General features: G+C 33.7%; 1 protein-coding gene across 2 annotated transcripts in view; it reads right to left on the bottom strand.

Annotated features, from left to right (window-relative positions):
- The window catches only part of LOC149787290 (CBY1-interacting BAR domain-containing protein 1-A-like), a 54,800-nt gene extending 40,280 nt beyond the window's left edge, over positions 1-14,520 (bottom strand). For both annotated transcript variants that reach the window (XR_016425147.1, XM_089977826.1), the window contains exon 1: positions 14,406-14,520. Coding sequence is in view for 1 of the 2 variants with exons in the window: in XM_089977826.1 (XP_089833952.1) it covers positions 14,406-14,437 (32 nt within the window). In the remaining variant the exon portion in view is untranslated. The remainder of the gene's footprint in view (positions 1-14,405) is intronic.
- Positions 14,521-16,245: the final 1,725 nt, after the last annotated feature.

Genomic DNA, 16,245 nt, shown 5'->3' with positions numbered 1-16,245 from the left:
AAATCCTGGAGTTTTAAATCCTAGTAACATAGCAAGTATACTAAATCCTGGAGATTTAAATCCAAATTACATAGCAAGTATAGTAAATCCTAATTACATAACAAGTATACTAAATCTTGGAGTTTTAAATCCTTATTACATAGCAAGTATACTAAATAATGGGGTTTAAATCCTAATTATGTTGCAAGTATACTAAATCCTGGAGTTTTTCTGAGAAATGCAACATGATGCTGTGAAATGATTGAATTTCAATTCTTTAAGGGCCTTATTAATAAAAAGGTGCTTTCTAAATCAGATTGAAACCCAACACTCCAAAGTACGATTATGCTATGCAAATCAAAGTTAGAAGGATGACCAACTCTTCTAAGTTACATGAAATATTAGAAATTTAACTCATGCTATGGAAATCAAAGTTAGACGGCCAATCAGAGACCAAAACTCTTTGAAATGATATAAAATATTGGAAATTTATCTTATGCTATGGAAATCAATGTTAGAATGATGGTCAATCAGAGACCAAAACTCTTTGAAATGATATAAAATATTGGAAATTTATCTTATGCTATGGAAATCAATGTTAGAATGATGGTCAATCAGAGACCAAAACTCTTTGAAATGATATAAAATATTGGAAATTTATCTTAAGCTATGGAAATCAATGTTAGAATGATGGTCAACCAGAGACCAAAACTCTTTGAAATGATATAAAATATTGGAAATTTATCTTATGCTATGGAAATCAATGTTAGAATGATGGTCAATCAGAGACCAAAAATCTTTGAATTGATATAAAATATTGGAAATTTATCTTATGCTATGGAAATCAAAGTTAGACGGCCAATCAGAGACCAAAACTCTTTGAAATGATATAAAATATTGGAAATTTATCTTATGCTATGGAAATCAATGTTAGAATGATGGTCAATCAGAGACCAAAAATCTTTGAATTGATATAAAATATTGGAAATTTATCTTATGCTATGGAAATCAAAGTTAGACGGCCAATCAGAGACCAAAACTCTTTGAAATGATATAAAATATTGGAAATTTATCTTATGCTATGGAAATCAATGTTAGAATGATGGTCAATCAGAGACGAAAACTCTTTGAAATGATATAAAATATTGGAAATTTATCTTATGCTATGGAAATCAATGTTAGACGGCCAATCAGAGACCAAAACTCTTTGAACTGATATAAAATATTGGAAATTTATCTTATGCTAGGGAAATCAATGTTAGAATGATGGTCAACCAGAGACCAAAACTCTTTGAAATGATATAAAATATTGGAAATTTATCTTATGCTAGGGAAATCAATGTTAGAATGATGATCAATCAGAGACCAAAAATCTTTGAAATGATATAAAATATTGGAAATTTATCTTAAGCTATGGAAATCAATGTTAGAATGATGGTCAACCAGAGACCAAAACTCTTTGAAATGATATAAAATATTGGAAATTTATCTTATGCTATGGAAATCAATGTTAGACGGCCAATCAGAGACCAAAACTCTTTGAAATGATATAAAATATTGGAAATTTATCTTATGCTATGGAAATTAATGTTAGACGGCCAATCAGAGACCAAAACTCTTTGAATTGATATAAAATATTGGAAATTTGTCTTATGCTATGGAAATCAATGTTAGAATGATGGTCAATCAGAGACCAAAAATCTTCTAAATGGCATGAACTAATTTCTCTCATTCAAGCTCTCATTAAAGTAAAACAAAATGCCATAATGGGTTGAAATCCAAAATTAACTGATTATACTGTGGACACCAAAGTCAGCAGGACAGATAGGCACGAGGCACAACTGCTCTAAATGAAAATGTTGAACACTGAAAATCAATCTAATTTAATATCTCACCAGTACAAAGCAGGGTCTTTCTAGAACTACAAGCATGAAAACTGCACATCAGATTTTAAGCCATACTTTCATTTCTCAATTAAAACACTATTATGTTCAGAAAATGCCTGTTTTTCAAACAGATGGGTAAATCTTACCCATAAATTTTCATTCTTCTTCCAATAATGTGCTGGGTTCCTCTGGAACACACTTGCACATGATGTGAACTATGTACAATGTAGTGCATCTAAACACAGGTTAAAACATCTCTAGTCTGGAGCTAAGTGATCCCTTTGCCAACCCCTGCCATGAAAGCATAGATGGAATTGGTGCTGACTAGGTTGGATGGTAGAGAGTTCCACAGGTGGATTCCTGATGGAAAGGAGTCCTTGCATGCACTGACTCTGGTGAAGGGGATGAGAAATCTGCATGAATGTCCTCTAGTTTAAGTTCCTTTTTGGTGGAGGTAAGGTGCTGCTGGTATGTCAGCTAGATGATGTACAATCCAATACATCATAACAGCTTTTGCTTGTTGTCATCAGACATAAACCTCTTCCAATCCCAAATGTTGAAGCATGGTGGAGACACTGCTGGTTCTTTGATAATTGCCAAAAGTAAACCATGCTTCCCTTCATGCTTCAAATTTGGCAATATTTGATTTAATAGATGAGTCAAAAACAATTGATGCATACTCCATCTGTGGATACGCTAAGGATTTTAGCACTTTGATTTTACTTGTGGACAGGTTTCTATGAAGGAATGCTATAGTGTTGTAGCCTTCATTGTAATAGAATCAATGCGGCTGTTCCATGATAAGATGGGGCCCTGAGTGTCTGAGTGGTCTAAAATGCTCTCCGTTATGGATCACTGCTGTCTTACCTCTGTCTGCATGGGTTCGAGTGTTGGATTCGACCAATGTTGGTATGTGAGAAAGCTTGCCAGTAGCTTCTTGTGGGCTGGTGGTTCTTTCTGGGGTTTTCCTGGGTTCTTCTGCCACAATTATTACTGGCCGCCATGTATAGCCTATCGTATGCGGACAAATGGCATTAAACCCCACAACAACAACCACAACAACCATGATAAGACGATATCAATGGCAACTCCTAATTATTTTTGGCCTTCGATGTCAGTGTCACTTTTTGACCATGAATCGAATATATGTCTGGGATTATCTGTCTCTTGTTGGTGATTTGGATGACCTCACATTTGATAGGATTGAACTCCATTTGCCAGTCCTTTTCCCAATGTTGTAGGTGGTCTTGATCTACTTGTAACAGCTCTGCATTCTGGTTCGAGTCAATTACTCTGTACAACAAGCTGCTGTCTGCAAAAATGCTAACTCGGCAAAAGACAAGTTGTTCATGTAAATCAAGAACAGCAGGGGACCCATGACCATTCCTTGGGGAATGCCTAAAGTGTTGGGGGCTGATGAAGAATGATTGGCCTTCTAGCACAACCTCTTGGTTTCTTCTAGATAAAATGATGTTTATCGACACAAGGGTCTTGCCTCAGAGACCATAGTGATAAAGTTTGGCTGCAAGGCACTTATGAAGGAATTTATCAAAGGTTTTCCCGAAGTCAAGCAGGGTCGCATCTATTTGTTGTAGATTTAGACTGGTTGCTAGATCCTGTAGTATGATTATAAGTTGGCTCTCACTCGATCTCTTCTTTCTAAAGCCATGTTGTCTCTCAGATAGAATAATGTTACTTTCAAAGAATTTCATCAAAGGCAGCAAACTGAAGTCATGGAAACTGGCCTGTAATTGGAGGCTTTGCTTTTGTCACCTTTCTTAAACAATCGAGTACAAATACTCGTCTGAAGTCTAGCGCTGTTCTAATGAGGCTTTGAATGAGAAAGTTAGGGCTGGAAATATTGAAGGTGCAACCTCTTTCAAGAATCTTGATGAAATCTGGCAAGGACCAGTCCTGGTTGATATGTATGGGGACGTCGTGTCCTGGTTGATAGGTATGGGGTGTTGTGTCCTGGTTGATAGGTATGGGGTGTTGTGTCCTGGTTGATAGGTATGGGGTGTTGTGTCCTTTTTGATAGGTATGGGGTGTTGTGTCCTGGTTGATAGGTATGGGGTAGGTGTGTCCTGGTTGATAGGAATGGTATTTGTGTTCTGGTTGATAGGAATGGTTAGTTGTGTCCTGGTTGAAAGGAATGGGGTAGTTGTGTCCTTATGTTGTGAGTGGAGCTCCATAGAGCTCTACTATATAATCAGTATTGTTATCAGGGGGTCTATAAATACTGCCAACAATGAATTTTTTCTTCAAGCTGATGCATGTAAAAGCAAACTCATATTTATTATGGGTGTTTATTTCTGTCATAACAATGTTGGATCAAGCAATAATAGCCACACCACCATGGGAACATCCAGGTATGTCTTCTAGCAACTGATCTGTACGTTTCTGGCAATACTTCATTTTCAACAACAGAAGGGTTTAACCACATCTCGCAAGCAAGTATGATGTCAGGATTGCAATACTCGGGCATGGTCCAAAATGTTTCTCATATCCTTTGAAAAGTTAATGCCCAGACATTTTCATGGATATGCGGTCTGACTTCCTATGAGTATTTGGCGAGGATGAATATTTTGGTGGACCAATGTTAATGCTAGAGTTGAATGATGAGATTGAAGATTTGACTGTCTCTTTGTAACTGGGTGTGCAACATGAAGTAGAGTTGTTTTTAAACTCTTTAAAAAGGCTTGTGTTGAAGTCTGGAATACCACTGTTTCAGCAAAACCAACTCACCTCTGAAAATTCAAGGGGTTCATGTACAGCAGTACACATAAACAGGAAGCTTTTATTGAACCTTTTCTCACAGCCTATTCAGGCAACTTAATATATCTTCTTAGACCATATGCATGTCTTTCTGAATATATCGCATGGATATTTCACCACTATGGGGCCTGGGTTTGGGTGACAATCTGATGCATTCAGGATCAGTTGCAGTATTCATTCCTAGAACAGTCCACAATATAGATATATGCCAAACTTAATTGACATCCAAAAGTCTTTAGTGAAATTATTCTAAGGAAATCAAAAGAGATGGGGAGGAACAATTTCGGGGCATAACTTCTGCAAATTAAGTCACGGAAAACTTAAAATTAAGGTCTTATTAATTTACAGCTGTAGGCAAAATTTGGTTCAAATACAACAACCTTCAGAGATCTCAGAAACACTTAATTACGCTTATTTGGATGCCAATTTTTTATCTGGGACACATACACTCACTGAGGCGGGAGTCCTCCATACGTATGTAATAGGTGTGTGGCAAAATTCAAAGACCTGCCAGTCCTGCTTCAGCCACCTGCTTTGTGGGAAAATGTGTTGATCAATTAGCTGTGCTGATATTTACAATGACAGAATTCAGTGACTGAAAGATCCCTTGATGTATGTATATGTTGCCATTTTATAAAAGTACATAAAAAAGAACATGATGCAATAGCTGGGTGGCATGTTCAAAGGCTTTGACTGGTGGCCAGGTGGGAAAATGTACTGATATTTACAGTGATTGAATTCAGAGGCAGAAAGACCCAGAGATGTACATGTGGTCATTTATAAAAGTACATCAAATAGACAACTTTAGCTTTCGTATTGTGTTCATTTCCGAATGTATCGGAATAAGGAGTGCACGTGACCTCAGAATCAAGACATGTTGAGACTTAGACAAAATGCCATTTGTAAGTGGGTGTCAAGTCGCCTAAAAATGTAAACGTCGCCTTCTTCTGTTAGGAAAGTGAAAACGAGTTTACCCTGTGTATATTTAAGAGGTACATTGACTGATCATACCATTTTTTTTAAAATGCCCCTCGCCTTAGCCCGGTTAGCTCTAGTGTTGTAGGGAAATGTATTCATCAAGGCATCAGTAGCTAGGCCTAGTTTTTATATCAATTACGTTGACAAACAAACTCTTGCCCATTCACAAGCATTATGTTTTGATAGCTGATTTACCATTAACCCTTTTCCGAGTAAGGTAGCAACTATCAATTTCCCGCATGCTATCCTTTGATGATAAAACATACAAACTGTGTGTTTTAAGATCAGAATCGGTGATCTGGATATATATTAACTGCCTCTTATACACTATTTCGTCATAAAATTTGTTTGAAACTGTAAGTGAACCAGTAGGCCTAATGGGAGATAATGGCGGACTTCGCTAAGTCTGGGATGTACCAGTTTATTAGACTGTCTGTTTTCTTAAATCATTGGGAAAATATATTCAGAAAAAATGTACAAATCATTGAAACCAAAGCCTAAGTATTATTTTATTAAAGATTTAACTTTACATCTTTATACCAAATATAGATCTGTATACCAAATATAGATCCATATACCAAATATAGTTCTGTACACCAAAATACAGTTCTGTATACCAAATATAGATCTGTATACCAAATATAGTTCAACTCCAACAATTCATAGTAAAGTTACCTTGTGGAAACCAAATTGTTGATGGGTGGATAGACCAAGAGAATGGATATTTTATACTTTTTTCGGGTCCCACTCACATAAGTCAACATATCTTGGAAGGATATGTTGACTTCAGTGCATGGGCCCCTAAAATAGTGTATGCACAACATAGTTACTAAAAGATGAAATTATTATACCACTGTCATGTAATAGAAATGAACCATCTAACTATAAGTATTCTCTACATCTACTTTCAAACTTATAGAATGGATACAAATCTTGAAAAGGAAACTGTACAAACATTAATCAAGTGAGAAAATACTAATGCAACTCACGAACAAACAACATATTTAATAGAATTGGAAAAATTTCAAACATATGCATTCTGATCAATATTAAATCATGTGAAATCAGCTTTCAAAGCTTCAGAATTTGAGTTCTAACTCATACATATGAGTAATTTCATTCTTTAAAATATATATTTTATGTTATGGGTCATATTACATCTAGGGATTTAAACTTAAATGACAAGATTATGTAAAACTCAACAAGAAATTAAAGTTTTCTGAAATATAAATTTATTTAAATAAAATATAAAATCAAACAAAGTGAAAGAAATAAACATTACTTACAGAGTATGAATTCCTAGAATGTAATCCTAATAATCCTCATTATGTATTATTAATTTCTTGCTAATCCAGAAACTGTTCCATGGTATTTTGAAAAAAGTTACATGTACTAGAGTGTTTATGTGTTACCATGATAACACAACTGAATTTAAACAGACTTATTCATCCAAATGTTTTTACTTCAACGTAATCTTGTAAATGAAGAATATCTGTGAAGTCCTTGAAAGTTTTACATAATCCTATGTAATTAGTTAAATATTCAAGTCCTTCAATATAATCACATAATCCCAAAGTACTGACTGTTTAAATCACTGATTATCCTCTTGGCTATATAAAATGAACATGTAACTGTAACTCACTAGTTTCCTCAATGACTTTTATGAACATTGGCGCAACTGCACATGAATAAAATAAGTGATGCATATGGTCATTATATAGTATCCATTTGTGTTTCAAACAAACAATCTCTGATTCACAATAATTATTAGAATAATCTGAACTGTATTTTTCCCTTTCATAATAGAACTGTCATCAAAATATACAAACAGTCCAGTTCTGACCTTCAAATCTCATTGAACCAAGCAAATGCAAGAGCATGCACGTTAGTTCTCCATAGGGCTATTGCACTTTGAATTACACGCTTTGTTAATGTGACCCACATTCATACTCATATCATTCTTGACCTGCTTAGATGTTGATTTGACCTTAGCACCTTTACAATAGCCTTGTCATGAATGGAACTCTTATACCAAAGTATGACCACTCCGGAGGCATAGTGGTTAGAGTGTCAGCCTCGGATGCGGGTTCGAACCCTGGCAGAGTCATACCAACGACTTACAAAAATGATACTAACAGCTGCCTCACTTGGCGCTCAGCATTAAGAGGTTAGTGTTAGGACTGGTTGGCCTGGTGTCAGGATAATGTGACTGGGTGGGACCTCATGCTAAATGTCCGGCATGATGACCAAGTGCTAGACATCACTATAAACTGCCACACTGCAGGCATAATAGCGATATGACTGAACAATTGTTAAAGCTACGTTAAGAATCTAAATCACACATGCACACATACGACAAAGTATACATGTACTTTTACTATTATAGTACTAACCATTGAATTAAAGGATTTAAAATATAACTGTTTAGTCACTAAAACCAAAAATTACATTATAAATTCAAAAGATGATACATAATTCCATAATATCTTCAATTAAATGTACTGGTAAGCACTTTAAATAAACACAATAGATAACATTAAAAAATATTCCTATTTTTGATACAGGTTTGGAGATAAATGATGAAATGCATCATGTACATTTTAATTTTGCTTCCGTGAAAATGTCTGATCAAGGAAAGACTATCGATTTGGTATCTTACATGTAGGTAAAAAATATGAATACTTTGTCAACAATTTCCAAATGGAAAGCATACTAAGGCCAAAGAAACATTTACATGTAACCATGACTCCATAACTATGACTCTATGAAAATGATATTTATCATATTCGCACACAAAAAATTAGTATCAATTGTGCTCTCTTTTTCATATATATGAACTAATATCTTTAGATTGGATACTGTGACATGAAATTAACAAGAACTGGATAAAAACCTAATAAAAACAAACAATGAGTACTGACATTCCTACCATATATTTTTTCACACCTTACCAAAACCACGCATATTTTTATATTTTTGGCCTAACTCATACAAAAAAGACGGGGATTTTACCAAATAAACTTATTCAAAAATGCTTAAAATCAACTTAAATTTTCAGAGATCTCCCTGGTATGGGCCAGGATTAATCTGCAAGAAAAGTACATGTATAATAAAAAGAGTTAAACTTTATTCATTTTTAAATGGACGTACTTTTATTTCCTGCAAGAACAATATTAAGTGAAACTTGTCCCATCAAATTTAAAAGAATCTTTCATGTATCAGAAATTGGTCAAATTTAAATTCCATGCATGAAAACAAAGGATATGCATCTATTAATGTCCCTAATATTTCCTTAGTGGCCCCTTAAAAATTGTTCTCAACTTTTGCTTTATACAGTGCAGTGGGCCATTGGCAAATCATAAAGACCCAATGGTTTTCCGAGCTAGAGAGATCCCTGTGGATAATGGCAATGAATAAATAATATTCAATCTGCAATGAAGAATTTCAACATGTTTTGCTCAGTTAATCATGAACCACATGTCCCACTGTCCTGATGATGTAGCCTCACCAACTAAGTGCATTACGGTTCTAGAATATCTGTGCACATTTACATGGGCTGATGGGTGGAATATCTTTATGTCAATGAGTGTGATATTTCCAAATAATAGCTACCTTTACAAGTCAGTCATCAACAAGTAATTCTTGTTGCAAAAGTGGTTTCAATGGTGTTATGTTCTTTAGTAACCAAAATCTTAAGAAATCCCCTATGCAGTTAGCTGAAAGTTCATGAAGAACCCATGGAATCGACTTTTAGTCTTTTCTAGTGTTATTATTATTATGGCAGAGTTAGCAAACAACACAGATTAACTGATTTCACAACAAAATGCATGTGAAAAATATCAAGATGAATTATCTTAAAAGCAATAAGACGTATACCACTGAGAAAGAACTACATATATTATTTGCATAAATCAGGATGCATCAAAGAAAGGAATTAGCATTTGGGAAATCAGATAAGTAATAAAACTGGGTATCATTTATTCAGAAATAGGAAATCAGTCTGCATCAGCAGCTGCAGATAAAGGTGATACTAGATTTTTCCTAACTATACAAGACTAACCACCCACTAATCCACACCTCCCCCACTGCATGTGGCAAGTCCACTACAACTTACCTTGCACGACCAATGCCATGAAAGATCATGCTTTTAAGATACCACATTCTCTGTGCACTAAATAATGAATCATATAGTATTTTGAATCTGATCTGTAATGAAACCACCTGCTTTGAGAGACCACTTTTTGTCGGCAGACAGGTATGAGTCACAAGACAGGTTCTGCAGTATAGCTTAAGATCATTGTCTAATCAATCAAACATCTATAATATTTACTGTTGTATTTACATAGAAATACAAATTGAAAGAATATAATGAACTGAAGGGTGATACTGATCTATTGATCCAAAAGTTCGGCCATATTACAAAATCACAGAACTGGTTTAACAGATACCATATATACTCGTGTATAAGCCTGTTCACGTATAAGCCTACCCCCAAAACTGAACAGGTATAAACACTAAAAAGTGCATGACCCACATATAAGCCAACTTACAACTCCGAGGCATCTCAAGATGCATGACATAAATTCTAAATGCATTTTTTTAGGCAAACTTTTATTTTTAAAAATTACATGTATACTTATATTGAGGTTGGCATGGATGATTATTAAAAAGAAATGGTATAAACATGTTTGAAAAGAAATTTGATTTTCTGTTTTCTTACTGTTTCTGCCTAATTTAGATTTGTGTATAATTTGATCAAATGATGACAAGAATTTAGCAATCGCAAGTTCCTGTAACACCACCTCTCCCTTTTGACTCGATTATTGTTTGTGTATGCATTATTGAAGTGGACATTTTTTATCATTGCACCGGTAATTACATTTTTACTTTGCTTTGAAATTGTAAATACCTAAACTCATTAAAATGTAATCATAGTATGACAACACAATAAACAAACAATACGGTTCAATTCAACACTTGCAATTAGGCTACTGAACGTATTTTCATAATGGCGCCACCACATGTACATTGTAGCTTTGATTACACGTTGAATTAAGTACATCCCTTGGAGTCAAATAATGGGCACCATTGCGCTCAACTTTTATGATATCTCCAAAATACAATAATAAAATTTTGGAAATAATGCATTGCAAATTATGCTAGTACCATAAAAGCTGAGTTGTAGTTTGCTTTGATGTAAACGACCTTACACCATACCTGTCAACTTTCACGCCAGGAGGAAAAAAACTCTTGATTTTTGTGGTAGCTCCATGCTTACCTCCCAATTTCATAATATCTTCCGATTTGTGCAGAGAACTCCTGATTATTATATTATGTCTTTGATTTTCATTTCTTCTAAACAAGAAAAGTCCTACATGTTCCGTTGTATCACCTGTGAATTATTGTTTTGACAAAATAATTATTTTAGTATAAAGAATGCACTTCTTAGCTAAATAGAATGTTAAGTTTAAACATTATTCACGTAAATTAATGATTTTTTTTACCTCTAAAGTAATAAAAAAAATAAAAAATAAGCCAGAACAAAAAAGTAAACCACAACAATAAAATCATCAACAATTTCAATCCAAATAATCATACTACAAATGCTTTAACTCCATATGTTATAGCTCCATTCCCATGAAAGAAACTTACACGAGTGAACACCTGGCATTTTATACCATATATACCAATGTTAAACTGGTATAGTTACCAGTCAAAATTCTCTCTTATCACAAGCCAGTCTCAGGGTTTTAATGATTAACTGGCATGTACTGCTGTCGCAAAACGAAAGACATATTCGCTGACTATCAATGTAGGAGACACCAAAACATCAAGCTTTCCATTGTGTGGAAAGTTATGTTTGTTCAGCTAAAACACAAAAGGAAAATTGATTGATGTTGATCTTAGTTCATCCCTATGAGAATTTTGGTCTTTATTATTACTAATCTTCGTGAACATGTAAATTATGATGGTTATGTGCCTTGCACAAATAAACATGCATACCTTTTTAAAAATATTACCTCAATTTGTAGAATCGCTTATATCATTCAAAATGAGTAACTCATGAGCGCGTGATTCAACGTAATTGAAACAGCTATTAAGGACTAGCTTAAATGTTACCTAGATGAATGCAGTTTGGTCGAAACAATGAATAAAGCAAAATCTGCATCTATGTTTGGGAATAAATAAGGATTTAGGTGACGCTATGCACGCTTTGCACTGTGTAAGTACTGTACGTTATTGATCAGCATGATCTCACAGGTAAACTCAACCAGCCAACGAATTACAAAGTTTGTATTTAACTTTGTTTAAGTTCGTGTTGGAGAAATTAGAAAATATGTACATGCAAAATAATAACAAAATCAATCATAGTACTTTATAACAGTTTAATAATTGTCGGGTCATCAGAATTTACTTTTTGTACATGCCTATGTCTTAGGACATGGAAAAAATGATTGTTTCTTATCCCAAGATTTACAGCCATTACAGCAGTCAACAAAAAGACCTAGAAACTGTCAGGTTTACACACTGGCTTATGGATAAGCTGATTCCCCTTCTTCCAGGCCTTTATTTTTTTCCTAAATTAGTTGGCTTATAGGAGAGTATATATGCTAAATGAGACTAGACTGTACTTAACAAGATGTGAGTGCGATGAGTCTACAACCGAACATAGAACACAGGGTAAAATCACACTCTGGACTTACATTCGGCCAGGAACTGAGGGAGGCCTGATACTTTTTAAAGAGGCAGCCAGAAAATTATGAGTTCTATCTTTCTGGTTTTCTTCACTGTAAGTTAATCAGCAAGGCAATAAAGCAAAATATTTGTGACATAATATATTAATTACAAAATAAAACAAAATATTTATGACATAAAATATTGATGATGAAATGTAAATGGCATTTTTGGCATAAGAATTAATTCCAAGATAAATTTTTATGTAAGCCACTTTTTAAGTCCTTCAGCTATATTAATTGCCCATCCAAGGACAAAATAAAACAAAAAGAATATTTTTTTAAAAATTTGGGATGAGCTAATTTAAAAGAAAGTTTGAACATAAAAATACAAAAGAAGCATTAAAAAAATTTGGATATTGCTTTGAGTTTAGAACTTGTAACATCTTGCTTGGAATGTGCTTTTAGTCCAAGATTTTGTTTCTTTCTGTGTATTATCCCAAATCAAACTGAATTTAAATCTGAGAATACTTGGATGTGCAGCTGGCAATTTTCTCTAAAATGCAGGTAATCATAAAGTGCAGTAGCTGTTAGCAAGATAGAAAACATTGTAACAACAACCCATCAATCTATAAAGCCACATGCAAATTGCAAAAGCAATACTTTCAAATAAAACTCAATTTTCATCTGATTTTGTCAGACATTATTGCATTATACATTCATGCTCTTTTTAAACTGCAAAGTGCATCAAGTTATTACACAGTTAAGTGCTTTAATTCACTGTGGTACAACCATATAAAGTTTTTTTGACATATCTGTTAAAACAAATTTAAAGCACTTTCCTTTCGTTTTTTTGTGAAGGATACATATGTTATATAAAATTATCAGAAATGAAAGCTTAAGTAAGACAGCTTGATGCCACATGGTCTAAGCATTATTCAGGGTATTCTAGTCCAATAAATCAAACCTCCAAATCTGTGTTGATACTGCTAGACAATATGTAGGTCACCTGTTTATTAAAATGTGCAACTCTGTTGCATGCAAGTCTTTCTGGAACACACTTGCATAGTTTTGATGCTTACCAGTATTAAATGGTAACGGCCATATATAGTGCAAAATTCAAAATGGCCAGAAGACAGTGGGTTGCACTATTTCATATGGATTTACAGGTCACCAAACATGGGATTTTATCTGGAAAAAGTATGAACATATTGCCAAAAACATCCTTCAGCTAATGGTAGCTCAATGGCCATGAGAAATAATGGTAAGTTTATAAAATGTACACCGAAGTGTGCATGCAAAAGTGCCTGCAGATTATTGCAGGTTTTAATGAATAGGCAATATTAGCCTCTAAACTGACAGTCAATATCATTATAGGTTTGGTCTAATTTATCAGCCTAGGTCTATTCTAAAACTGTAAATGTAGAGGTGAAATTCCTGGCTCCATTTGAAAAAGGGACTTCTCGCAATATAAAAGTATTTCAATTTAAAAAAAAATGATTGGTGGAAAATATAATGTGCAATTTACGCACAATGTGATGTTTATTTTAGCTGGATTTATGAGAAATATCTTCTGTACCTCATTCTAGAATAGACATTATTATTATTATACAAGTACATTTGGCATACTGCATTTCTGTATTGAGCTCAAATGAATTGTCATGAAGCATCGACCATAAATAAAATTAGTACCTGACAGCTTAACAAGCAAATTAAAATTATTTTAATTATAAGGTTGGTTGTTTTTGTTGTTATTGCTTTGGGGTTTTTGTTTGCGAATAAGTACATACAGTGCGAAAAATTATTTATGCGGACTGATGAAATTCAGTTTCCAATACTTTGAAAAACTCTGACAAGAGTTGTACTCGACAGTTTTATTGTGCCTCATTATTGGCACATCCCAGTCTTACAATGCAAGAAGTAGATCCTGATATAACGAAGACGGGCCAACTCGTCCCTGTTATAAGCAAAGGGTCCTCATCTTGCATAGGACCGGGCAAGTCTATGCATGAAACTATAATCAAGTGGATAATAATAATACACAATATATTGTTAAATCTTGGAATTAAACGAATTATATTTTTCTCAAGAGAAATTACAATGATATGCTTACTTTGACTGAATTTCAGCCCCAGAACGACTCATTCTTGGGTAAATTTCGAAGAAAAGCTACAACTTTGTAGAATTCGGAAGTTCGTCTGTTTTTAACTTTAAGAAAAGAGCTCTCTTAAAGTCTAATATATACACATAAGATACGCAGTGAATATCGTTACGGACAAATCGGAAATAATGAAAGATACGTTAAATAAAATCTCATTCAACCAATTACGTTAAATGTAGATCACATCAAATGATGCAGACAAACAACTACATTCAATCAATTGTTGATATTAGGTCAAAAGTGCGCCGGGTGTGAATCACACCAAGTTTGCTCCATTGACACGTATATGCTCATGTTAGTACCCTGTCCATGAGGTTGGAGTAAGGGTACTAATATTAGTACTACACACATTCATGAATTTAAGATTAAAATTAATCTGAATAAAAGAAAACGTTTTGTAATATTTTTGAAAAATTCATAATTACATTTCATTTTAAATGTCAGTGTCACGACTACATTTAAAAGAGCAAGTAAAATTATTATTATTATTATTATTATTATTATTATTGGAGATAGAAAGAACCACATACACATGCATGATAAATAACTAATAATTAAAACATTCAGTTGTTTATTTTTACCAGATCAGCGATGAATACAATAAAAAATAAAAAACAATATTGTAAAATAATGGCTGATACTATCATCATTATTTATTTAAAAAAAGAAATTTAATCAGATTTTAAAATAAATCATTTATAATAATGATTTATACGTGCATCAGGCATTTACATTAATATTTAGAAAATATCTGTGTTGCATTTGTAACAAAATCTATTATTATTATTATTATTGTCTACATTACAAATTCTTTCAGAACAGTGCCAGATTACCAAATAGGCAGAGTAGGCACCGGCCTTGGGACCCCGATACAAAGGATCAAAATAATATTGATAAAACGTTATTAGGAGATAATTAGCGAGGGGGAGGGAGGCCAAGATTTCGACTGCCTAATGTCCTCCACAGGGTTTAGTCCGGCAATGTTTCTGAATGTTAATCATATTACAAGCATGCATCATGCACCCTAGAGTCTAATCTATTCTGCCCTGTCGAGTAAAAATAGCATTTGTTTTCTTCATTGCACTCGCCGCTGACTACATTATTTTTCCAAATTAAAACAACTTGCGCAGATGGAACATGGTTTGGTTTGAAATTTATAAGATGTTGGTCACATGTTACAGATTTAACTAACAACACTTACAATCAAATATTTTCCTGATCGTCTGAATAAAGCTCAAGCAGTTCCGATTTTCAGAAAGAACAATCCTTGCTAAAGGTAACTATAGACGTTTCATCATTCTACCCATCATATCTAAACTGTTCAAGAAATCAAATGAAATACAGTTGGGTACTTTTTGAGAATATCTGTATCAAACATTTGGGTACTTTTCGTAAAGGTCATGGATGCCAGATGTTATACATATTTAAATTCCATTGTTTTTAGGTTGTTTTATTTATTTATTTTATTATATGCTATATTAAAATATTGTATGTTGAACTTAAGCTTGTCCAAAATCAAGTTCGTTTGCTACTTACCTGATTTACTGAACTAGTTTGTATTCTGTAAACAACTAATACATAGCAAATAATTTCTTAAGACTACTGGTTAACTATTAGGATTATTATCTTGGCCAGACTCAAGGACATCGTGTTTATCACATTTTATATTCTAATTATAACAAAGAATTTATTTTGTAAACATCAGGAACCTTCAAGAAGGTTATTTTTAAATAGTTAATAGTTGGGGATTTAAAAAAATATATATAATGCTAATTGTGACCTGAGGTCAAGT

This window comes from Sinohyriopsis cumingii, chromosome 12, assembly GCF_028554795.1.
Source record: "Sinohyriopsis cumingii isolate HCF-2022 chromosome 12, ASM2855479v2, whole genome shotgun sequence".
Lineage (NCBI taxonomy): Eukaryota > Metazoa > Mollusca > Bivalvia > Unionida > Unionidae > Sinohyriopsis > Sinohyriopsis cumingii.
The sequence above is the reverse complement of the archived record's forward strand: the minus strand, read 5'-3'. Positions and strand labels throughout refer to the sequence as shown.